At 51.0% G+C, this 22840-nt stretch overlaps 2 protein-coding genes and 1 non-coding gene across 13 annotated transcripts in view; 1 reads left to right on the top strand and 2 right to left on the bottom strand.

The window, feature by feature from the left end:
* The first annotated feature begins 4874 nt into the window (after positions 1-4874).
* Rnf227 (ring finger protein 227) lies at positions 4875-6001 on the top strand. The gene is made up of 2 exons (XM_021177776.3): positions 4875-5559; positions 5660-6001. The coding sequence occupies exons 1-2, from the start codon at positions 5043-5045 to the stop codon at positions 5713-5715; spliced, it is 573 nt and encodes a 190-aa protein (XP_021033435.1). The 5' UTR covers positions 4875-5042; the 3' UTR covers positions 5716-6001.
* Positions 6002-7757: 1756 nt separating this feature from the next.
* Chd3 (chromodomain helicase DNA binding protein 3) overlaps positions 7758-22840 on the bottom strand; it is a 26851-nt gene continuing 11768 nt past the window's right edge. For 5 of the 11 annotated variants that reach the window (XM_085829886.1, XM_085829889.1, XM_085829888.1 and 2 more), the window contains exons 14-40: positions 22639-22830; positions 22299-22499; positions 21873-22010; positions 21470-21591; positions 21141-21314; positions 20731-20872; positions 20439-20570; positions 19482-19599; positions 19175-19299; positions 18763-18994; positions 18292-18458; positions 17652-17829; positions 17191-17256; positions 16172-16257; positions 15879-16012; positions 15214-15358; positions 14895-15057; positions 13696-13808; positions 13446-13581; positions 13235-13336; positions 12918-13049; positions 12230-12338; positions 11544-11676; positions 11051-11292; positions 9955-10118; positions 9620-9746; positions 7758-8957 (exon numbers count right to left, since the gene is read on the bottom strand). In XM_085829886.1, coding sequence (XP_085686012.1) covers positions 8711-8957; positions 9620-9746; positions 9955-10118; positions 11051-11292; positions 11544-11676; positions 12230-12338; positions 12918-13049; positions 13235-13336; positions 13446-13581; positions 13696-13808; positions 14895-15057; positions 15214-15358; positions 15879-16012; positions 16172-16257; positions 17191-17256; positions 17652-17829; positions 18292-18458; positions 18763-18994; positions 19175-19299; positions 19482-19599; positions 20439-20570; positions 20731-20872; positions 21141-21314; positions 21470-21591; positions 21873-22010; positions 22299-22499; positions 22639-22830 — 4020 coding nt within the window. In that variant the 3' untranslated portion in view covers positions 7758-8710. The remainder of the gene's footprint in view (positions 8958-9619; positions 9747-9954; positions 10119-11050; positions 11293-11543; positions 11677-12229; positions 12339-12917; positions 13050-13234; positions 13337-13445; positions 13582-13695; positions 13809-14894; positions 15058-15213; positions 15359-15878; positions 16013-16171; positions 16258-17190; positions 17257-17651; positions 17830-18291; positions 18459-18762; positions 18995-19174; positions 19300-19481; positions 19600-20438; positions 20571-20730; positions 20873-21140; positions 21315-21469; positions 21592-21872; positions 22011-22298; positions 22500-22638; positions 22831-22840) is intronic. The other 6 variants (XM_085829891.1, XM_085829893.1, XM_085829887.1 and 3 more) reach the window with 5 other exon arrangements.
* LOC115032715 (small Cajal body-specific RNA 21) lies at positions 15606-15748 on the bottom strand. Its single transcript, XR_003838333.1, has one exon.

Genomic DNA, 22840 nt, shown 5'->3' with positions numbered 1-22840 from the left:
CAATCGCATGGTCACTGTTCTAGTACAAACTTGTGTTGCCCAATGTCCAGAGGGAAGTATGCAGTGTTAGCAGCACCTAGAATGAGTCCAGGCCATGGTGAGGCTGCCCTGAGAGCAGATAGAGGAGCTGTTAAAAGCAAGGGCCTGGCAGCAGAAAGGAACATGCAGGTAGTGTCAGTCAGCTTTCCGTTGCTGAGACAAAACACCTGAGGTAAACAAAGGAAGAGGAACAGTTGTTTCCGGCTCCTGATTGTCTAGGTTTCAGCACCCGGCTGCTTGGGCCTTTTGCTTTGGAGCCTGTGGCACCATTATAGTGCTGCTCCCTGTTGTCAGTATTCCCTTCACACAGCCCTTAACCTAAGTCCTAACAGTTCTGTTCCTTCTCCAATGTACCATAACCTGGGAACCAAGCAGGCAACACATGGCTTTAGGGGACATTTAAGATCCTAACCATAATAGAACCAAGCCAGAGTCCCCAGAGCCAGAGTGTCCACGGAGCAGAGAGAGAGTGACACACTGAGGTCAGGGCCCAAGAGACCCCCTGGGCAGTTCAGAATATCATCCTGATCCTAAAGATAACAGAGCAGTATCTATTTTGGTTAAAAATAAAATTGAGGTGAGGGGGAGGAGGGCTGAAAAGATGACTGAGCAGTGACACGCTGTGCTTATAAAGAACCCCATTCTCTTCTGAGGGTCTTCAGGCAGCTCACACCCCACCACTCCACTCCCTGGGGGAGCATCTGACACCCTCTTTTTGCCTCAGCAGGCACCTCCATGAACATGTATGCACACACAACAAACAGAAGGACACACACACAGGGACAGACATAATTTTAAGTAAAATAATTTAAAACTTTTTCATCCTCCTGTGGGTTGGCTGGGAGTCCCTCTTTCCTTTCACTTGGTCTCCTTCATGTGTCTGTATTCACTGAGCAGGTTGACAGAGCAGGAATATTCCAGATCTCTTCATTAGGATGTCAGGCACTCAGCACTCACCTCCAGTGCTTGTGTCTAACCCTACTTCCTTCTGTGGTGGTCTCAGGGCAGCCTCCCAGCAGGCAGATGTGCACTGCTGTGGAGGATGAGGCTCCCGAACACACACATGATCTCTGCCTCTTGCTAGTATTGGTCAAGGCTGGTCACAAAACCATCCTCCACTGCAGAGATAGGAAATAAGTGCTGGGATTACAGTCTGTGCCACCAAGCCTAGTGTCGTAGGCTGGGAGATGATGGCAGAAGGAGCAAAGGACCTGGGCACCACTCGACACTCGCTCCATTAAAGGGTTTTAAACAGCAGTAGAAGCATGCCAGAATGTGACTGGTTTGAGATATGGAAAGGTCTCTGTAAATCACACAGAGGGAGAAAGCCTATAGACCAGTGTGTATGCGAATGACAGGGAGGCAGGGTATGATGACAGCTTGGACCAGGAGCGTGAGAACACGGCAGGGAGAAGCAGGTAGATTGGTTATTCAAGGGACAAAATGGCCTGGCCTTGGGGATGGGTCAATAAAGGTAGAGGAAAGGAGGGGAGAGCTTACAGGTATCGCCTAGGTTATGGAGCCAGCAAAGGAAAGGGAAGAGGGAAAAAATGGAAGAAATTCTGGTTTGGAAAAGGGAGATCACCAGTTTGGGTTCTTGGCCATAAAGGCTGTGGAACAAGTGACAGGAAGCCATAAATGAGCTTAAAGGAACCCACTGGCTGTGGAACACCTTGGCTTTTTGTTGTTGTTTTTGTTTGTTTGTTTGTGAGCTCTCATTTCTTTTTCTTTTTTAAAAATGTATTTCATGTATGTGAATACACTGTTGCTGTCTTCAGACACTCCAGAAGAGGGCATCAGATCTCATTACAGATGGTTGTGAGCCACCATGTGGTTGCTGGGAATTGAACTGAGGGCCTCTGGAAGAGCAGTCAGTGCTCTTAACTGCTGAGTCATCTCTCTAGACCTGTGAAACACCTTGTGCTCATTTTATTCTACCTTCCTTGAATAAGATTTGGGTTGGGAGATGGCTCACCGTTAAAGTGCTTGTATGTAAGAGCGAGAGGCTAAGTTTGAATCCACAGATCTCACATAAGCTGAGTGTGACGATCCGTGTGTCCCTAATCACGGTCTCCTACCGTGTGTCCATAATCACGGTCTCCTACCGAGGGTGGAAAGATACAGGAGAGTCCTCGGAATCCCAGCAGCTTGGGGACCAGATATCCTGATACACAGGTCTGGGAAACCCTGTCCTGAGCAAGGTGGTTTCTAAACCTGGGCATGGTGGTGTGTGCTTTTAACCCTAGCACTTTGAGGTAGAGGCAAGCGGATCTCTGAATTTGAGGCCAGTCAGGGCTACATAATAAGACTCTGCCTCACAAACAAACAAAGAAACAAACACCCACTAGCAACAACAGGAAAAGCCAAACGAGGAGAAAGTGAGGATGCCTAAGGTTATCCTCTGATTTTCACACATGTGCCATAGCATGAACCGCACAAAAGAATCCACATGCATGTACACATATAGATGTTGCGTAGACAACAAAGATGAAGACTTACCATCAATTGAAGATGGTTTTATGTATCTGTGTATGGAGGCGCCCATGGAGTCTAGAAAAGATTCAGATCTAAAGCTGGAGGTACAGGCAATCGTGAGTTGCCCAACACAGGTGCTGGGAACTGAACTCCGGTCCTCTGAAAGAGCAGCAAGGGTTCTTAAGCACGGAGTCACCTTGCCAGCCCCCTGAAGATATTTAAAAATGTGAGGCACACCTTCCCAAAGAAAAGTTCTACAAGGGGGCTAGTGAGATGGCTCAGTGGGTAAGAGCACCTGACTGCTCTTCTGAAGGTCCAGAGTTCAAATCCCAGCAACCACATGGTGGCTCACAACCATCCGTAATGAGATCTGGCGCCCTCTTCTGGAGTGTCTGAAGACAGCTACAGTGTACTTACATATGATAAATAAATAAATCTTTAAAAAAAAAAAAGAAAAAGAAAAGTTCTACAAAAGGTGTGAATTATGACAGTGTCATTGGAATAAGTAAGTTCTCCCAAGTGACCATGAAAGCCATCAAACTCCTAAAATTTTAATGTCTGCTCAAAAACTATGATAAACCAAAGCAGGCCATGAAGGCACACACCTGTAGTCCCAGCACTTGGGAGGCAGAACAAGAAAGATCAGAAGTCGGAGGTCATTTGGAACATGTAGAGTTCCAAGCCAGCCTGAGTTACATGAGGACCCCGGTCTGAGCTGCTCTTTATTTATAGAGGATGCAACTTTGTTGCCAGAACCCATGCTGGGCAGTTCACAACCACATTCGACTCCAGCTCCAGGAGATGGGACAGCTACTTGGATTCCAGGGGTTCCGGAACTCATGGGCACACACCCACACAGACCCACAAATATACATCACTAAAAACAAAACAAATCTTAGGTAAATCTCACCAAAAAGATTATTTTCCAGAAACCATAATCCCGGTGCTCTGGAAGCTGAGGTAGGAGGACTGTCCTGATTCTGAGACCAGCCTAGGCTACAGAGTAGGTTCCAACTTAGACCGGGCAAAAGATTACTGTTGTTAGGCATGGTAACAATAGCCTTTAATGGCGGCACTCAGGAGGCAGAGGCAGGCAGATTTCTTGTGAGTTTGAAGTCATCCAGAACTATATGAAAAGTTTCATACCAGCCAGAGCTACAGAGTAAGACCCTGTCCCCAAAACAAAACAAAGATTACCCTCAAAGATTTTAGTTTTAAAATGCTAATGTTAAAAACCAAAACCAGCTCTCTCTTACCTGTGATGGGCCGGTAAATGCTATACAATGTAGAGAAACCCATCTTGTATTAACCAAGAGATGGTGTATGGGAAATACTGGGTACAGAGAAGTTACAGAGAACACAAAGCCGGCTTGGAGCCAGGGATGATAAGGATAATAACAGCTGTTGCTTATCTGATGTTTACTGTGTACCATCAGGCACCATTTAAAGCACCTTACAAACACAAGCTCTTTCCGTCCTTACTATTATTACCCACACTTTGTAGATGAAGAAATCAAGGCCCAGAGAAATGAAGTAACTTGTCTGTGGGTGTCACAACTAGGATTTGTTCTTGAGCCAGCTGTGTCAAGACTGTGTTATTATCTTCTGCAACAGAGCCTGGGTTCGAGAGGCTAAGGAGGCAGCTTGGGTGTGGGTGCCACACTGTGAGGGAATGTGGGCTGTGAGTACCACGTCCTGTTTACCTGTGGGAGAAGTCAGACCCCTGAGTCAGAAGTCACGCAGAGCTGTTTCGTTTCCACCATCACGCTGTGTGGGTGTCCAAGTCTGGATACTCCGGAAGGAAAAGATTCCCAGCATTCCTAAGGCCATGCTCCTGGAATCTAGGTCCCTCCTTGTGCTGAGGTGTTAGCTGGACTCAAACTCTCAGAGGGGGGGTAGGGGGAGGAATTTGAGGGAGCCAGCCTTCCAAAGAACCGAAGAGGCCATGTATAAAAAGGAGAGGCGAGGGCAGAGTGAATTATGGCTGGGCACAATCCAAACATCCAGGAGCCCAATTAAAACTGGGCAGCACCAACAGTAAACCTGGCATATGTTGCCTGTTTGTGAGGGGAAGGGCAGGAGGGGATTGTGAAAGAATATGAACATGTGACAAATAGGCCAAGGGGGCCATAGAGACTTGTACCAGTGACTGTGTGCAAGAGGAGACCTGGGCACCTGCATCAGGTAGGCTTAAGTGACAGAGCTAGTGTTTTGCTGGGGGTGAGGAGTCCGCCATGGAGGCTGTGGGTGGAGCGTGCCCCCCTCTTCCCTCGGGCAGTTCTGGCATTGTCTTGGGCATTCAGCCCACTGCATCCCCACTCGCATGTCCAACCTCGCGCCTCTGCCACCCCAACGCGTGCCTCGGAAGGGAGCGGCCCATCTGCGCGTGACGCCTCGAGGGCGGGGCCTCACTATTAAAAGGGGACAGAGGCGGCGGCGCGGGCCCCAGGCCCCTGGCCCAAGGAGGGCTCATTCGTTCTGTATCCTAGCCGCCGCGGGATCGAAGCCCTCGGGCCACGGTGACCACGATGCAGCTCTTGATGAGAGTGCCCTCTCTTCCCGAGCTGGGTGAGCTGGACTGCAACATCTGCTTCCGACCCTACAACCTCGGGGCCCGCGCGCCCCGCCGCCTGCCTGGCACGGCGCGCACCCGCTGCGGCCACACGCTGTGCACAGCTTGCCTGCGCGAGCTGGCGGCGCGGGGCGACGGCAGCCGCACGGCCGCGCGCGTGGTGCGCCTGCGCCGCGCTGTCACGTGCCCGTTCTGCCGCGCGCCTTCCCCGCTCCCGCGCGGCGGCGTCACGGAGATCGCGCTAGACCCTGTCTTGTGGTCACGGCTGGAGGAAAAAGCCCGGGCTGAGCGTGAAGGAGACCCGATGGGGAGCCCGGCCAAAGACAGCGGAGAGGATGGAGAGGACGACGACGGGGAAGCAGAGGGCGAGAAGGGGGCGGGACCTCCAAGTGCGGGTTGGCGCGCGCTTCGCCGAATTTTGGACAGGGTCCTGGCGCCGGCGCGCCGCTTGCGGCGTCCGTTGCCTAGCAATGGTGAGGGGCGGCCTAGGGAGGCTACCGGGTACATTGCACCGAAGAATGCTGGGTCAAGTTGCATCCTCCTGTTGCCACTAACCCTTCTTCTTTCCTCCAGTGCTCTACTGTCCAGAGGTCAAGGACATTGCCCACATGACCCGTTGTACGCTGTAACCGAGGAACCCCGGAGCTATGGCAGAAAGCAGGTGGGAGCAGCATCCTCGGGCGCGCTCTGACACAAAGGGTTGATGTCAAGATTACCTGGAAGTCAAGGCTGATGCTGGAATTGGTACGTGTGTGATGGAGATGGAGCTCAACAGAAAGGACCCTAGGTGGTGTGGATTCTGAGCGGCGAAGGCTCCTAGACTGTGCCAGCATTACATTTTCAGGATGGAGTGGCCAAGGGATAATAGAAACAAAGCCTACCATAATGTGGGAAGGAAAAAAAAAAAAAAACAAAGCTTTGGCGTTTGTTCAGAGTCTGTGGTGTAAGCAAAAGATCCCATTTTAGCAGTGGTCTGTGGTTGACAGTGTTTATTGTGGAAGAAAGAAAAGGACAGGACAGGGGATAAGCTAATTTATATGTCATGTCAATCTCACTTATCTGGTTGTGTTTGCTGGTGTGCCATCTTCCCACTCTTGGTACCGTGTTCCAGCAATTACTGAGTTATGCTTATGATTGGGAATCTTGCATATACAACCTCCCTTCAGCTGGATAGGGCAGGTATGAAAGGGGCATTTATTTACATGAGGCACTTATTTACATGAGGCCTTATTAAAGGCTTATCAAAGATGGGTGAGCCATTTGATAAAGGAAGCAAAATTTAGCCCTTTGTTATCTTTACTGACTCTGTAGCAATACTGGGGGAAAAAAAAAGATGCTCACATAATTTTAATTTGTGTCCCATAATGGGATATTGTTTACTGTATGTAGTTAGTTCTATTCTAAAATCCTGTAAATATCTTACTGTAGACTTAAAAATCAAGACCAGCAGTGTTGGTTGGTCTCACAGCTTGCTAGAAATGCAGAATTTCAGGACCCCAGTCCACATTCCCCAATAGTTTTAGAATCCCAGGTATGTGTATGTAAGTTAAGAATCACTGGTTTAGATCTTAGTCACTCTGGGATGTCATCATCATCTGTAGGTGGAACATTTAAAACACTAATGACACATTACTTTAAAGTGTCAAAGTGACATTCTTTTGAGAAGAAAAAATTTTCTGAGCTACAAATGTGAATTTACAAGGCCTCAGTTTTCAGAGGTCTTCAAGATTTTGTTTTTAATGACAAATAATGTATGTAGTTCTAGGGTATAAACCTCCATTTGTAAAATGTTTTGTCCTTTTCCTGTCCTTCGGTTCCAGCTGAAATCTCCCCTTTTGGAGGCCAGCATGCATCTGTGGGAATGTGCCTACTGTCTCTTTTCTATATACGTGTTGCCAAAGGGAATGCTATGTTTATTTTCTGGTATTTTATGTTTTGAGTGTTTCTAGAGTATAAACTTCAAGTGACTATCTCCAGAGCCGATAGCAGTGTTAATGTTTAATATGTATTCAAAAAATGTTTGCTGAATTTATTTTGAATGTAATAGTCTCTAGAATAAAGTATCTGGGCTCATTCAATCTGTGAAAGACTGTTATTGAATAATGTTATTGACTAAGACGGAGTTCTGTCCAGCAGTTCAGGGACACCACAGTCATCCCAGTTCTTTAAAACAAAATAAAACAAGCTGTCTGCGCCACAGTGGAGCTGGAGCTGTGGTGCTGTGGTGACCTCTGCTGACTCTGGGGAGGTGACTTTCAGTGTCAGGCAGGCGGCTCCCTCTGCTCTGCACCTGCCATTGGGACCTCAGGGACCCTACCACTCACCAGCTCTGCTCATCCTGTGCTTATTCTGGTGAATGATTCAAGAGATAAAAATGCAGAAAAGTCACTAAGTAGAAAGGGGATTAGTAGCTGGGTGGTGGTGGTACACACTTTAATCCCAGCACTTGGGAGGCAGAGGCAGGCAGATTTCTGAGTTCGAGGCCAGCCTGGTCTACAGAGTGAGTTCCAGGACAGCCAGGGCTTTACAGAGAAACCCTGTCTCGAAAACCCAAAGAGCAACAACAACAATGCAAGGGCCCCCGGGAACCTATTAAGATGAAACAGTACAAAGCAGTCATCCTTACTTTACCTCCACACAAAAATTCCCCTCCCCAGGCAAACAGCACGCAGAAAGGAAAGTATAATTTATATGTACAACCGATAACCTGATACAGAAGAAGGGATTGGGACAGCCCAGGAGTGGGAGAGAAAGACTGGGAAAGGCGGCAAGGAGGATATGGGGGCTCCCCATGCAAACTGCCACTCCCTGGCCCCTCCTTGGAGGGGGAATGTGCCCGAATCTCCCTAGCCTGATATCCACTGTGTTGCTCGGTCCCACAGGCAAGACAGGCTCCTGACTAGGCCCCTGGCCTGACCTACTCAAATTTAGTCTGTATCCAGGCCTTGAAGAGGGAGGATTTCGTCCCCCAGAAACCTGAGCCCCAGCATGGGGGTGTGCCCCATGCCTGGCCCTCTGTGTTCTCCCCGCCCTTTCTAGGTCACCTAGAACAGGCTGGGGAGCTCCTCTTTGGCTTGGGAGAATCACCCGACCATTACTCTGTGGGGTGCCCTTGTCCCTGGGGAGGAGAAGTTCCTACTGCTCGATGCTGGCACACAGGAGGGAACCGAGCCAGTGAACAGCAATCAGCTCTCTCTCTCTCTCACTTGTAGCTGTTGTACCCTCCATTTGGGGAGGGGGGAGTGCCATGCAGTGCCCCCCCTTCCCTTCCTCCTCCCGCTGCTATTTTCATCTTTGTAACAAGGTTCCCCTCCTCTTTGATGATCTCATAGAAGTTCCTAAAGGCCAGGCAAGGCTAATCCCCCACTTTGGCAGGAGGTGGAGGTGATACTGCAAGAAAGGCCTGGGAGGCTCCACCTCCTCCCTCCCGGACAATCATTTATTGGGAAGCTGTGTATGTTTGGTGGTGGGGCATCCAGGTACTTGGAAGACCCTGCTAACCATCTCCCACCTAGACCTCTTCACACCAGCACAGTCTTCAAGGTTTGGTGGGAAAGGTGTGTGGAGGTGGAGAGAGATAGGGGTCCTCTTGAAGGGAGGCATTATAGAGGGGCAAAAGGGCTCCTAGCCCAGTGGTGGCCCAAGGGGTGGGGAAGGTGGAGGGTTGGCAGCAGGCCCCAAGGCCTGAGATGTGGGTCGGCTCCGGGGTCGGGGCCTAGGTGAAGGGCAGGCCTGGGATCCAGTCAGTCGTCTATACAAATCACCTCCCCTGCTCGGGGCTCCTTCCGATCCAGCCCCAGCCCGTCTGACACCAACGCCCCCACCATCTCCTTCTCTTTCTTCACCAGCACTGGAGGGCCGTTGGTGGTGGCTGTTTGGGGAGACAGGTAAGAAAAAGTCAGCCCCCACATTCCAAATATCACTCCCCGAGAACAACCTATCCTTACTGCTAAGTCATTTCCTGCCACTTCTGATTTTTCTTATAAATGTAGAAGAATTAGATTCCTCTTGAACCAAGATGTGACAGGTCTAACTCTCTGGCTTTTCTGAATTCACATTCACTTCCCCTTGAGGAAACCAGGCAGAGGAAGCTCAAGTGGGCGATATGAAACCATATGCTGGGTAAGGCTTTTGCTTTCTTGTTTTTTTGAGACAGGGTTTCCCTACATGGTCCTGGCTGTTCTTGAACTAGAACTCACAGAGAACCACCTGTTTGTGCCTCCCAGTTGCTGGGATTTACTGTGTACCACCACACCCAGCTGGTTTCTTTTGGAGCTAGCATCTCACAGAAGCTCAGGCTAGCCTGAGGACTCTCAGGAACCCTGCTCTGCCTCAGCCTCCTGGTTGAGGTTGTTGACATGGGGACAGAAGGGGTACAAGGGGATGATGGACAGAACAACCCAGAATAACTCTCCCTAAAACACTGGACACTTACAAGGAAGAGGATCAGGTCTGAAGCAAGACAAGGGAGTCAAGCAGGGATGGAGTTTGGATAAAGTCAGGGAGAAGAAGGCACCAGAAGCACCGTCTAACCTGTGATGAAGGACCCTGCAGGCATCTGGCTGTAATTGGCGCCTGCGGCGGCCAGGGCCCCTACGGGTGCGGCGCTGAAGGCTGCCCCGTACCCCGGAGGTGTGGCGTATGGACCCGGGGGAAAGGCCTGGAATAGGAGAGCAAACTGGGGTTATTAGGGAGTCCACAGTTTAGAGGGGAAAAAAATGAAGCTCCAGAGTTACTAGGCAGGGAGACTTGAGATGCAGACCGTGGGGAGCAGGCTGTTTCTCTCCACGTGCAGGATTCTGATGGAAGGTTTGTGTATATGTACAACGGGCACCGGCAGGAAAATGAGTTAGGGAAAAGAGGGTTACCGGTGTGGGGTGAGGCTCCGTGCCCTTGCTGGCCAGCCGGCTGAGGATGCTGCGCTCGGACATCTGAAGGCGGGCTGCGATGGGGGGTATTCGGGACAGCGTGGCTGGCAGGCGGGTCACATCTGCCTTCATGTCGCTCAGCAATTCCTCCAGCTGGTTCAGAACTGGGGCCCGGGCCACAGAGAGAGAAGGGCGAGAGAAAGGTGGAGAGAAAGATGGAGCCAGAAAAAGGGACAGTCAGATGGACAAGTACAGTCAGGAAGAGAGGACACAGACATCAGAGGACCACAGGCCAAGGACAAAATGGCAGAGTAGACAGGAGAAGAGTGATTTGGAGGAGGAGAGCAGCAGGCCACACAGAACAGATGGAAACAGAGAAAAAGAAAGAGTATGGAAAAGAGGTAGGGGGAAGACATTGGAAGACATGGGGTCGGGGTTGTCAGAACATCCCACACTGGAAAAGGGAGGTTTAGGGGTTGGGGGTGATGGGGAGGAAATAGGAGGCGTGCGGACAGTATGATGTAAGGACTCAGTTTTAATACATGTTGGGGAGGGAGTTAGAGTCAGCATTATATAGAAGTAGGTCCTAAGGCGGGACAGGAGTCAGGCACTACACCAGGCTCTGTAGGTGGTTAAGATGGCTCTGGGACCTAACAGAGTTATCAAGGTAGGAGGGTGTAGGAGAAAAGGTTGAGGGTCAAAGGCAAGCTTTATGGGGTCCGCCCAGGGGGAGATGGGCAGTTGTTTTCACTTCATAAGGTGAAAGAGATACAAAGAAAGTGACCTGTGGGTCAGAGCTAAGGACATCTGCGGTGTATACACACAAACCAAGGCTATCAGGATCATAGCAGGTGCCACAATGTGGTCCCACTCGCAGGGATCATGTCCCATTTTATGAGGTGACTGGTACTCTACTGGTCCCTGGTGTGAACCGTATCAGGAATGGGTTTAGACAAGGGGTAAAGGCTAAAACCCAAAAGGGTGCCAGCTGGGTCAGAGGTGGGGTTAGAGGTCAGAGGTCAGTGGTTCAGAGGGTAGAGGGGTAAGGGGGCGAAGGGTGTGGGAAGGTTTTGAAGGGTGCGGGGTGAAGACTTACGCAGCGTTGTGGGCCCTCCCCCGCGCGGGGCCACCGCGGCCCTTACCCTTGTGCAGGACAGCGTTGGCTGGCTTGTTCCCTGCCAGCGACTCCTTGGAGAGGTGCTGGTGGCTCTCGGCTAGGCACTCGGCCTCGGCAAAGCGGGCGTGGAGGGCCATGGCGGGGTGCGCCGGCTCCTGTGACAGGTTCAGGTAGGCCGCCCGCCGCAGCTGCTCCTCGATCACCAGCGCCTGCTCCAGGAGCTAAGGGTGCAGGGCAGGGGCAAAGACAAGTGAGTAGAAGGACCGGACCCAGTACTTGAGAGCTACTCTGTCCACTGTTGGCCCAGGAAACTCCAGCTCCACAGTACAGATCCAGAGCCCAGTTCCATCAGAAGGTGCACTTGGGTCTAAGCCACAAGTGCTATCTCAACTCTCACGATGCTAACATTCCTTCCAGCCCACATCCAAGCCAGGCCCTTCTTCATCCCACTCCTCTCCTTTCTCATCCCCACCTTGAACCTCCGGGCCAGGAATTTATTTTTCATCTCCAGGAAGTTCCCCTTGTTGGCTTCCGTTTTAAATGGTTCATTGATAATGGCAAACTGAGCGTCGTTCTGGATGTCTTGCCACCGGGCATAGCCATGGCTACCAACGGAGAAAAGGGAACTATCAAGGAATTTAACCTCATGGACTTGACTGTGAGTCCCCAGAATGTGGCACAAGCTTCCCCGGCCTGAGTGTGGGCCCTTCTTCTCTGTGGTTCCCCTCTGCTCTGGCTAAAGTTAGAATTATCTGGGAAGTAGAACCTCAGCTGAGAAAATGCCTTCATAAGGTCGGGCTGTAGGCAAACCTATAGGGCATCTTCTTAATCAGTGATTGATGTGGTAGGCCCAGCCCATTATAGGAAGTGCCACCCCTGGAGCGGTGGTCCTGGGTTCTATAAGAACCCAGGCTGAGCAAGCCATGGGAGTCAGTAAGCAGCAGCCTCCACGGCCTCTGCATCAGCTCCTGCCCCCAGCCTCCTGCCTCTAGTTTCTGTCCTGACTTCCCTGCAAGATGTGCTACAAATTGTACCATGAATCAACCCTTTCCTCCCCAAGGTGCTTTAGGTCATGGTGTTTATCAAGCAACAGAAACCCTGACACCTTCTCTCCTAGTTGAGAAAGCCTTCATAATCTTGCTTACAGACAAAGGATACAGGACAATGCCAGCCAGAAGCCAGTAGTCATGCCTCCGGTGCCAGATCTCATTGAGTTTCCCCGAGGAAATAGCTGCTCGTTCCTCATTCTGCCACAGTGTGTGCAGCTCTGCAGAAAACAGACGAGATGCGTCAGGTGTGTGACCTGCATCCACTCCGGATGTGCACACGTACAGCTGAGTAAGGACGAGGACTAAAGGCTCCTCAGAAACCGTAGGAGGGGCTGCAGGGGTGGCTCCGTGTGCAAAAATATTTGTTACTCGTGCAAAGGACCAGACTTCGGTTCACAGCCCCAACATGGTAGCTCACAACTGTCTGTAACTCCACTTATGGGGATACAGTACCATCTTCTGACCTCTGAGGGTACTATACATATGTGGTGCATACACATACATGCAGGCGAACACGTAACATGTAAAACAAAGCTGAAAAAATTAAATTACAAGAAGGCGGCAAGCACGATGCTAGGAAGTGAGAAGCAAAGCTAATCACGCACTGAATCCTGGATTCTGGTTTAGGATGAAGACAAAAAAGTTACGGACCAATGGGAGCCTGGTAGAAACTTAAGATCTGCAAGGCTCACTGTCAGCATGCACCATTTCACTGAAAGTACTTGGATTTAAACGTTGCAGGCAGCCTTGGACACAGTGCCACAGCGAGGAGCAGGTTAACAGACAACTTCTCACACCTGTGAAACCACCATCGGCAATGTTGAACATGAATCTCGGCTTCTCCACCTTCTCCTCACGGCGCCCATTGGGCCGTGGCTCATCTCGAGGAGGCCCAAGTCGAAGCTCCCGATCAGCTTTTACATCTTCTGCTAGGCCAAACAGTGCAAAGCTCACACCTCAGGACCACTTCCTTCTAAGCCCCAAGACTACTTAATGCATCAATTCTACTGACTCTTCCAACAGCTACCCACCCGAGACCCAGGCATCTGTTCCCCAGATTCCACCGCCCCAGATACCCTCAGGGACTCAGGCATCCAGTCCTTCCACCCATTACCTCTCTTGCCCAAATCCCCTGTTTCCCCCTCCGTCCTCTCCCTGTGTTCCTGTACATCCAATGGCTTCTCCTCCCCCCTTTCTCCTGGTGTTGGCTCTGAGGCTGTGGGAAGAGTCAGAAGATATGAAGAGAGGCTGTTACTCTCACCCCAAGTGCAGAAGAGGGAACCCCAAAATTCAAATCCCCATCATCAGTGGGATAATACACCCACCAGACTTCTCCCTGTCTCCTCGGTATCCAGGTTCAAGTTCTGTCTCTCCAGGTACCCCTGGTGCTTCATCCTCTAAGAGAATTTTCCTGTGTTCTAGCCGTTCTCCCAGTGACGGGGCTGGGCTGGGAGAATCAACCTGGTGGAGGACAGAAGAGTCAAGGTGAGCTAGAGAGTTCCTAGGCACCCTGATGCCAAAATCCCTCCAGACTTTCCACTCCATCTCCTCAGAGAGAACCCGGTGTGTACACACCTCTGTCTCCATCTTTTCCCCCACTTTGCTGTTCTTCTCTTCCTGGTTCTCAGTGTCATCCTTGTCCAGCGGTGTCCTCACACCATCTCCCTTCTCACTTGGAGCCGGAGTAGCTGTGAGTGAAGGCGCAGGGCTATGGTCTGGCTGTGACCTAAGTGTCCTCTAGAGGGTCACAGGTTGAGACTTAACGCCCAAGGTAAAGTAATCAAGTGGCAGGAACAGACTCCAACCACAGTGCTCACAGGCGTGGCTCACAGGAGACAATCAGGGCTAGGTAAGGTCATGGGACAAGGACCCATAGATGAATCCTGGTGGCTCTTAAGAAGAGAGAGGGGAGGATCTACATGCATGCTCTCTGCATTTCACCACGTGACAATCCTGCATGACCCAGGACTCTGCAAGCAAGAAAGTCACCCCCAGATGCAGCTGCTGACCTGGAACCTCCAAAACCATGAACCCAAATAAACCCACTTCCTCTATAAAGCTGTCCAACTTCATGCATCTCACTATAATCACACAAACAGCCTAATAAGAGGGGAAAGCAAGGGGCCTAGCAAACACAGGAGTGGATGCTCACAGTCAGCTATTGGATGGATCACAGGGCCCCCAATGGAGGAGCTAGAGAAAGTACCCAAGGACCTAAAGGGATCAGCAACCCTATAGGTGGAACAACATTATGAACTAACCAGTACCCCAGAGCTCTTGACTCTAGCTGCACATGTATCAAAAGATGGCCTAGTCGGCCATCACTGGAAAGAGAGGCCCATTGGACTTGCAAACTTTATATGCCCCAGTACAGGGGAACGCCAGGGCCAAAAAGTGGGAGTGGGTGGGTAGGGGAGTGGGTGGGGTAGTGTATTGGGGACTTTTTGGATAGCATTGGAAATGTAAATGAGGAAAATACCTAATAAAAATATATATATAAAGCCGGGCGTGGTGGCGCACGCCTTTAATCCCAGCACTCGGGAGGCAGAGGCAGGCGGATTTCTGAGTTCGAGGCCAGCCTGGTCTACAAAGTGAGTTCCAGGACAGCCAGAGCTATACAGAGAAACCCTGTCTCGAAAAAAAAAAAAAAAAAAAAAAAACCAAACTAACAAAAATATATATAAAAAAAAAAGAGGGGAAAGCAGAGATTTTTCCACCCTGACATCTGGCCACCACTGCTTACCTCTCCCACCCCAATCCAGACTCCCAATTACCAGGCTTAGAGGTACAAGGACTGTTGGTTGTAGAAGCCTCAGGAGTGGTGAGAGATGTTTTGGTTGGAGAGGAGGCTCTGGAAGAACGCTTGGACTCAGCACTGGGGTCAGGCATCAGCTCTGGCATTGACCAGCGTCCATTGATATGCTCAAACTCTTGGACCTGGGCAAGGAAGTTTTCAGGGACCAGGATCAGTTCCTGGCACTGGCCATGTAGGAAGCTCTGGTTTCCTCTCTCACACCAGCCTGGCCAGGGCTCAGAGAGGAAAGACAGTGACTGAACAGTTGGCCTGATGCTCCAATGAGGAAGGACTAATACCTTCTTCTTGACGAGAGACATGACTCCAATGCGGGTCAACACCTGCTGGCGACTCAGCCCCTCCCGAGGGACCCCATCCGCGAACGTTTCGGAGCCATCTGCCCCAGGCTCACACAGATGGCGCATGAACAAAGACACATAGGCCCTGAAAAGCACGGGGGTAAGAGGAGGGGTCCAGATACACAAGATGCAGAGCTCACTGACCCCCGAGCTTCAACTCCCAGGTGCTTCCAAGAGTCCAGCCCTGGGCCTCTCCCTCCCATCCTGACTTGCTCACTGGCCCCATCAGCCCCCACTGCACCTCCTGGGACTCAGCACTTTGCTCCTAGGCCCCATCAGTCAGCATTTCATCCTGTTCACCAGCTCCTCCTGCCAGGTTATCATGGCCAGGTAAATGTGAAGCCAGGCCGGCCGGGGGGAGGCCCCTTCTTCAAACACCTCTCTCTCCCATAGGGAGGAGGCCTGGCCCCTTTACTCTAGGCTCTGCTGAGGGGAAGTGGGGTAGGCTAGGCCCACCTCCCAGGAAATAGAGCCTGGTAATGACATAAGGTAGGGAGGTGGTGATCAGCTGAGTAAGGTCACATCACATGGTAGCCAATAGGAAGAAAGGACGGTCCAAAGCTCTGAGCCCCAATTCAATTCACCCCCAAGTCCCCCACACTCACTTAAACTCCTTCTCTGTTTTGCCCCTCAGGTCTCTCACTAGCCACTGTGTGGTGAACGCGTCCTGGGGCGGCATCCCCCAGCGCATCACAGCGTTAAGGAAGGCCTTCCTTTGTCGGGTATTGAATCCCAGTACCTGAAGTGGGGTAGGGGAGAGAGGCGGGGCCACGAATGACTAGGAGCCTGAAGTACTCTCTACTGCTGGTGGCCCAGCCTCGGTTCCCAATGCACCCCACCACCACCACTACCACCTTCTCCCTAGAGATCATGCAAAGTGCCCAGGCCAAAGTCTCACTTCAATGTTGCCCCCAACCCGAGCCAGCAATGGAGGCAGTGGCTTGTCCTTCTCATTTCGAAGCTGCCTCTTTGACTGTCGACGGCCTAAGGGTAAGGGTGACACTGATTAGTGGAGACGCCCCCTCCTCTAAGCCTTTCATCTTCCTTATATCCATCCCCATAGTACACACTACACAGGGCTAGCTAGCCTGTGTCACGTTCACCTCTAATTTTCTTTCAAGCATGTTCTCAGTACTATTACCTACTAAGGCTAAGAGAAGCCATATTTAAAAACTAATAACAAATACTTGACAGACCATGTTACTCATGAGAAAGTGAGATGACTTAATCTTCCTGTTTGGTTTCTCTCTCTCTGTCTCTCTCTCTGTCTCTCTCACTGTCTCTGTGTGTGTGTGTGTGTGTGTGTGTGTGTGTGTGTGGGTGTGGGTGTGGGTGTGTGTTTATACCATCAGGCGAGGTTGTGTTGGCCAAGACGCCAACCCCTGGACTTGAGCGATCCTGTCTGACCTTCCTGGTAGCTGGGCTATCCGCTCCAAATTCAACAACGGAGACATCATGACCCTCACCTCCTCCCTGTGTGTGAGCTTCAGTTTTCCTACCCAAAGGGGCACGGGCTGGCTGTGTAGTGAGAACACCTCAAACTCACAGTCCTCCTGCTTTCCGTGATGATATTAAAAGTGTGTGCTACCATGTTCCCACCCAAAACCAAAGTAGTTTTATTGCATAAAAATAGGGGGTGCAGGGGCTAGAGAGATGTCTCAGCAGTTAAGAGCCCAGGGTCCAATTTCCAGCGCCCATACAGTGGCTCACAACCATCTGTAGCTCCAGTTTTGGTGGATCTTACACCCTCTTTTAGCCTCCGCAGGTATCAGGCACACAGGTAGTATACAGATATACATACAGGTAAAAAAATACACAGTAAAAATAAAAAAAATCGTTTTTAAAAAAATAGTGTGCTTAAAGAAAGCTAGAAAGTGAAGTGAGAGAGTGGAGACAGAAAGTCAAGAAAGTCGCCACCTTCCGGACGCTCATCAAAGTCTTCATCCTCTTCCTCGGACCCCACTGAGTATTCTGACTGGTTGTCTGTAAGGGGCAGAGAGGACTCGATGGTAATCAGTAACCATACTGGGGCCCTCTCCACTTGGAGTCTTCCTCTTGGACATTTCTCCACCTCCTCCCTGTCCTTGGTCCTACTGGAGACTCTGGGTCATATATCCTGAGCCATCTTTAGCCTTTGGGTACACATACTTTACCACCGTGACTCCTGCCATAGCTACTCTAAACAGTGAGCCCTGAGTGCTCATGGAGCCCTCTGTAGTTAGTCCCTAGATGGTTAAATCCCCATGAATCCATCTGACCTTAGAAGAGTCCTCCTGATCCATCCCAATCACCCAGCCTTTCCCTTTGGACAGCCCCAGACTCGGAAGCTCTATCCATCGCCCCTTCCCTTCATGTCTCTTGCCAGAAGCAGCCCTCACCTTGATCCTCCTGGGCAGCATCGTTGTAGTTAACCTGCTTTCGAACCCGCTTGCCCTTGCCTAGGTTGCGGGCCAGGTCTTCTTGCTGCTGCTCATAGTGATGTCTCAGTAGCTTCTCCCAGTAGTCAGGATCCACGTTCTCCTCCTGCTTGATGATCTCTCGCTCGATCTCCTCAATCTGAGGGGCAGCAGAGGGAAGGCTGACAGCCTCCTTCCCAACTCGTCCCAGGGCCACATCCCAATCCCTGTCTCCTGCACTGGCCAAATCCTGCCTGAAGCTTTTGGACCCAGCATGCAGTTTCTGGACGCTGCACATTCTTCCTACCACCTCTTCCTTGCAGTGTTCTGGCTCCTCCTCTAAGCCTCCCCTCGCTCCCCTGCTCACTCCCATAGACTCAGAAGCACCAGTCTGTGACCACAAGAACTTTCTGTGTCTAGGTGCCTTTCCAAAGTCCAGTCTCATCTATCAAAATGATAAACTGTTTGAGGTACACTACTGCTTTTTGCTGGGGACCAGGATGAGAGGATAAATCAAAAATATGAGTGCAAGAGAACACTCCTACTTCAAAAAGTAGTGAAAGGCATTCACTGCCCTTCAGAGATGGCCTTGGAGATAGGGTGTGGTCCCCAAGCCTCTCACCTTGTCTTCTTCACGCACGACATACTGTGCCACCTTGAAGGAGCTGAGGTATTCATTCATGTTCTGCACATCCGTGTCCTCAGTCGCATCCTGGTTACGGTCCAGCAGTCGAGCGATGGCTTCATTGTCATAGTGGATCACACTGCTATCCTCCTCCTTATTCTCTCCTGGCAGAGACAGAAGAGGACCTGAGGTGTTGGCCAGAAACTCAAGCACAGTGTAGCTGGGATGGGTAAGATGCCTCTTCTCCCTCACTGGGCCCTGGAGGAAGAGACTGCTCCCTGGGGGCCCACATCTTAGTGTCTTTTGCTTTATTTCCTTAGGTGGCTGTCCCTTCTCTCAGCCTATTAGGAAGAAGGGATTTGTCCTTTACAGGCTGAGAGGAGAAGTTTGGTTTTTTAAGGGTTTGGGGGGGGGTTGTTTTTTGAGAGCTTTTTTTTGGAGGGTGGGGGTTCCCAGGGACTACCTCACCCTCATTTTCATCTTTGAATAGCTCCTCGGTGCCAAATTTAAGGATGTCGTCCAGCTCCTGCTTGGACATGGAGCCAGCCTTGGAGCCCAGGCCTGGCCGCACCACCAGGTGTGTCAGCATCATCTTTCTCTTAGCCACCTGTGTGATTCGTTCTTCTACAGAGGCTCGGGTCACAAACCGGTAAATCATCACTTTGTTGGCCTGGCCAATCCTATGGGCTCTGCTGAAGGCCTACAGGGGCAGGAGAAAACGGAGGTCAGCCAGGAGAGTGACAGAAGCTGACACAGGGTCAGGAAAGGTCTTCTCTCTAAGACCCATCCCTGAGCAGGACAACGTCCTTCAAGAACCCATGTCAACTTGCTGAATGTTGATGGGGATGCAAGATGTAGGATGCAGGATGCAGGTTCCCACCTGGATGTCATTATGGGGGTTCCAGTCAGAATCGAAGATGATGACAGTGTCAGCAGTGGCCAAGTTGATGCCCAGGCCACCAGCTCGGGTGGACAGGAGGAAGCAGAACTGTTGGGCACCAGGAGCTGGGATGTGAGAAGTAAGAGGCTGAGTTTACCCCTGGTTGCTGGATGCTCTGACTATCAACCACTACATTATAACTGCTAGTCTAAGTTTCCAGCTTCCCCCCACCACCCCCCATCCTAAGGACACGGCAGGTGTTCTCAGGCCCTCCATGTCCCTAGATAGCACCATATTTTCTCCTCACCATTGAAGCGATCAATGGCCTCTTGCCTGAGGGCGCCCGTGATGCCACCATCGATGCGCTCATACTTATAGCCTTCATAGTCTAGGAAGTCCTCCAGAAGGTCTAACATTTTGGTCATCTGAAAAAGGGACAGCAGGAGTCCAGAAGACCACAGCAGTAGCTCAGGCCTAGTTCCCCAAAGCACCTTTTACATCAACCAATCCCTAGGCTCCATACCCCAACAGAGCCACCCTGCTGCCCGCTCCCATGTCTACTCACTCCACTTAGCCCCAGCCCTCCAGTTCTATCTCAAAGTCTTTTGATTTAAGATCATTTCTAATAAGGCACAGCTTCTCTGAGACCCATGAAAAGGTTTCAGAGAAACCTATATAAATACTTTGAAAATCACATAAAACTGGCGTGTCGTTTTCTCCAAAGTAGAGGTCTATATACCTTTCATCGGAATCCTAAAAGGCCTGTGGTCCCTGCTGCATCACGAATAAGGCTGGTAAGTGATACGAGTCTCTTCTTAGGACAAGGAGAGCCAGGTATGCCAGGCCTTTCATTTTTATAGACAAGGCCTCACTGTATAGGCCTAGCTGGCCTGGAACTTGCTATGTGCAGGCTGGATTAAAGGGATGCACTACCACACTCAGCCCAGACCTTTTATACTTTTGTTTGTCCAGTGCTAGAGATCGAATCCGCAGCCTCATGCAAGCTACGGAAGTGCTGTACCACTGAACCCAACCATCGGCTCTTTCTGTTCACTTGAATACACGGTCTCTCACTTCAGCCCCAGCAGTCCAACTTCAGGGATTAAAGCAGACACCCGCCACCTTGCCTGCCTGAGTCAGGACAAGCTGTGGGCAGGATCTCGGCCTTTCTTAGCAGAGCCACAGGAAGGAGGACAGGAACTGAGGTCTGGTTGGTGAATGGCAACAGTGTGCAGATACAAGAGGGAGCAGAGGGGACGGTCACCTGGGAGAAGATGAGCACTCTGTGTCCTTGCTCCTTCAGCTTGCGCAGCATCTTCTGCAGCAGCAGCAGCTTCCCTGATGACTTAATAAGCGCCCCACCCTCATAAGCCCCACTGGGGAGTTTAGGAGACTCCTGAAAAGAGAGGGGTTAGGAGAAACGAGGGTCAGCAAGCATCCTCCTGACTCCTACGGTGCCCACCCAGAGAGGCCAGGGCAACCCAGCTCCGCCCGTGTCCAAGGCAGACCCTCCCCGAGAAGCAGCCACACCATCTGTCCCCGCTCACTGTCCCTACCATAGCAGCCACCGGGAAGAGGTACGGGTGGTTGCAGCACTTCTTAAGGTCCATCATGATGTTAAGCAGGGACACTTGGTTCCCACCACCTCGAGAATTCAAGGCCTCAAAATTTCGAGTTAGGATGTACTTGTAGTATTTCCTAAAGACCAGGGTAGGGATATACAAGAGATATGAATAATAAAGGAGCCTACTTCTTATCATTTTTTTAAACAGGCTTTCTCTGTATAGCCCTGGCTATTCTAGAACTCACTCTGTAGACCAAGCTAACCTCAGACTCTGCCTCTGCCTCCCAAGTGCTGGGATTAAAAGTGTGGGCTTCTAGAAACCATTTCTAATGTGGCCCCAACTCTAGGAAAGCTACCACCCAAGCCCCACCCACAAGTGTGACAGCCTGTCCCAAGTCTCACTTCTGCATGGGGCTTAGCTCCACTCGAACAATGAGCTCGGTCTTGGCTGGCATGTTCTTAAAGACATCCGCCTTGAGTCTCCGAAGCATATGTGGCCCCAGTAAATCGTGCAGTTTCTTAATCTGGTCCTCTTTGGATATGTCGGCAAACTCCTCCAGGAAGCCCTCCAAGTTGCTAACAGACACAGAGAAAGAAGAAATCAGACAAGGACAGAAGTTCTCTGACTCTGACCTTGGGCTCTCTTTCCTAGGTCAGATGAATCTTCTAGAAGTCTTTGTGCTGCTCCCCCACCCCCCCCACCCCCAAGGACCCCCAAGTGAGCCACTCACTTAAACCTCTCTGGGGTGAGGAAGTTGAGAAGGTGGAAGAGTTCCTCCAGGTTGTTCTGCAGCGGGGTCCCCGTCAGCAACAACTTATGATCTATCTTGTAGCCATTGAGGACCCTGAAAAACTAGGGAGTGGGACAAGGACAGGCAAGGGAAAGAAATGTCTTTTAGTGGCAAGCGGCTGACTCACCTCATAAACTTGTCCCAGTTGCCAGCTCGTGAATTCCCATTTCCCTCGGGATCAGAGACCCCAGTCCTAGCCTGTTCCCTCCTACAGCACGGTCCTTTCTCCACTATGACAGGAACCTTACCTACAACAACCCAGACTAGTTTTGTTATAGTTTCTTTAAGGATCGGCACAAGTCCTCCACAGCCTCCAAGGCCGCAGTGTGGGGATCTCGCTCACCTTGGACTGGTTGTTCTTGAGTCGATGAGCCTCATCCACCACAAGACAGGCCCAGCGGATGGAGCCAAGCGCCGCCTGATCGATGGTGATCAGCTCGTATGATGTCAGAAGGACATGGAACTTCACCTGTGCCTCTCTCTGCCAACAGAAGCATTGCCCGTTCATCCGCCACTAACACGCACTAACTCCCGCATCCCCAGCCCTGTTCTTCCCTCAGGAAGCCGGTTATTCTAACTTCAGCACTGAACAGGCACTACAGATCACAGCCTTAACTTCCACCCCTGTGCCAGTGCTGATAGTGCTGCACTTGCTCCCAGGAGGATCTACTGTGGAGTACAGAGCCACAAAGATAAGGAGAGGAATCCCTGTTTGGGACAAAGAAATGGCAGATCTGAGGGTCTCAAAGCATGAGATAGAAAGACTTACCTTCATCTTGAAAGCTTTCTTCCCTCCTTTTATGGCATTATCCTCAAACGAAAACTCATTTTCTCTTATGATGGCCCGGCTGTCCTTGTCGCCCGTGTATGTGACCACATAGAACTTGGGTGCCCACATCTGGAACTCTCGTTCCCAGTTGATGATGGTGGAGAGTGGAGCACTCACCAGGAAGGGACCTTTTGTGTGGCCCTGGAGTCACAGGTGGAATGCCATTAGTCTCCGCTCAAGGGTGTGCACACCAGTCTGCCTGCTGCCTGCCCTAGCCTTATACCCTCCTAGTCCAGGCTAGGCCTCAGTCCCCTCGGGAGGCCTAGGATCCAGCACACACCTCCTTATACAGTGAGTAGAGAAAGACGATGGTTTGGATGGTCTTGCCCAGCCCCATCTCATCCGCCAGGATCGTGTCAGTGCCTTGGGCCCACGAGAAGCGCAGCCAGTTCAGCCCTTCCAGCTGATACATGTGCAGCGTGCCGCCTGTGGCTGTGATGAACCTTGGCTGAGTCTCATATTTCACTGTTGGCTGTGGAGTC

Source organism: Mus caroli, unplaced genomic scaffold, assembly GCF_978045245.1.
Source record: "Mus caroli unplaced genomic scaffold, Mus_caroli_1 scaffold_13, whole genome shotgun sequence".
In the NCBI taxonomy this organism is placed as follows: domain Eukaryota; kingdom Metazoa; phylum Chordata; class Mammalia; order Rodentia; family Muridae; genus Mus; species Mus caroli.
This window is presented reverse-complemented; position numbering and strand designations above follow the sequence as displayed.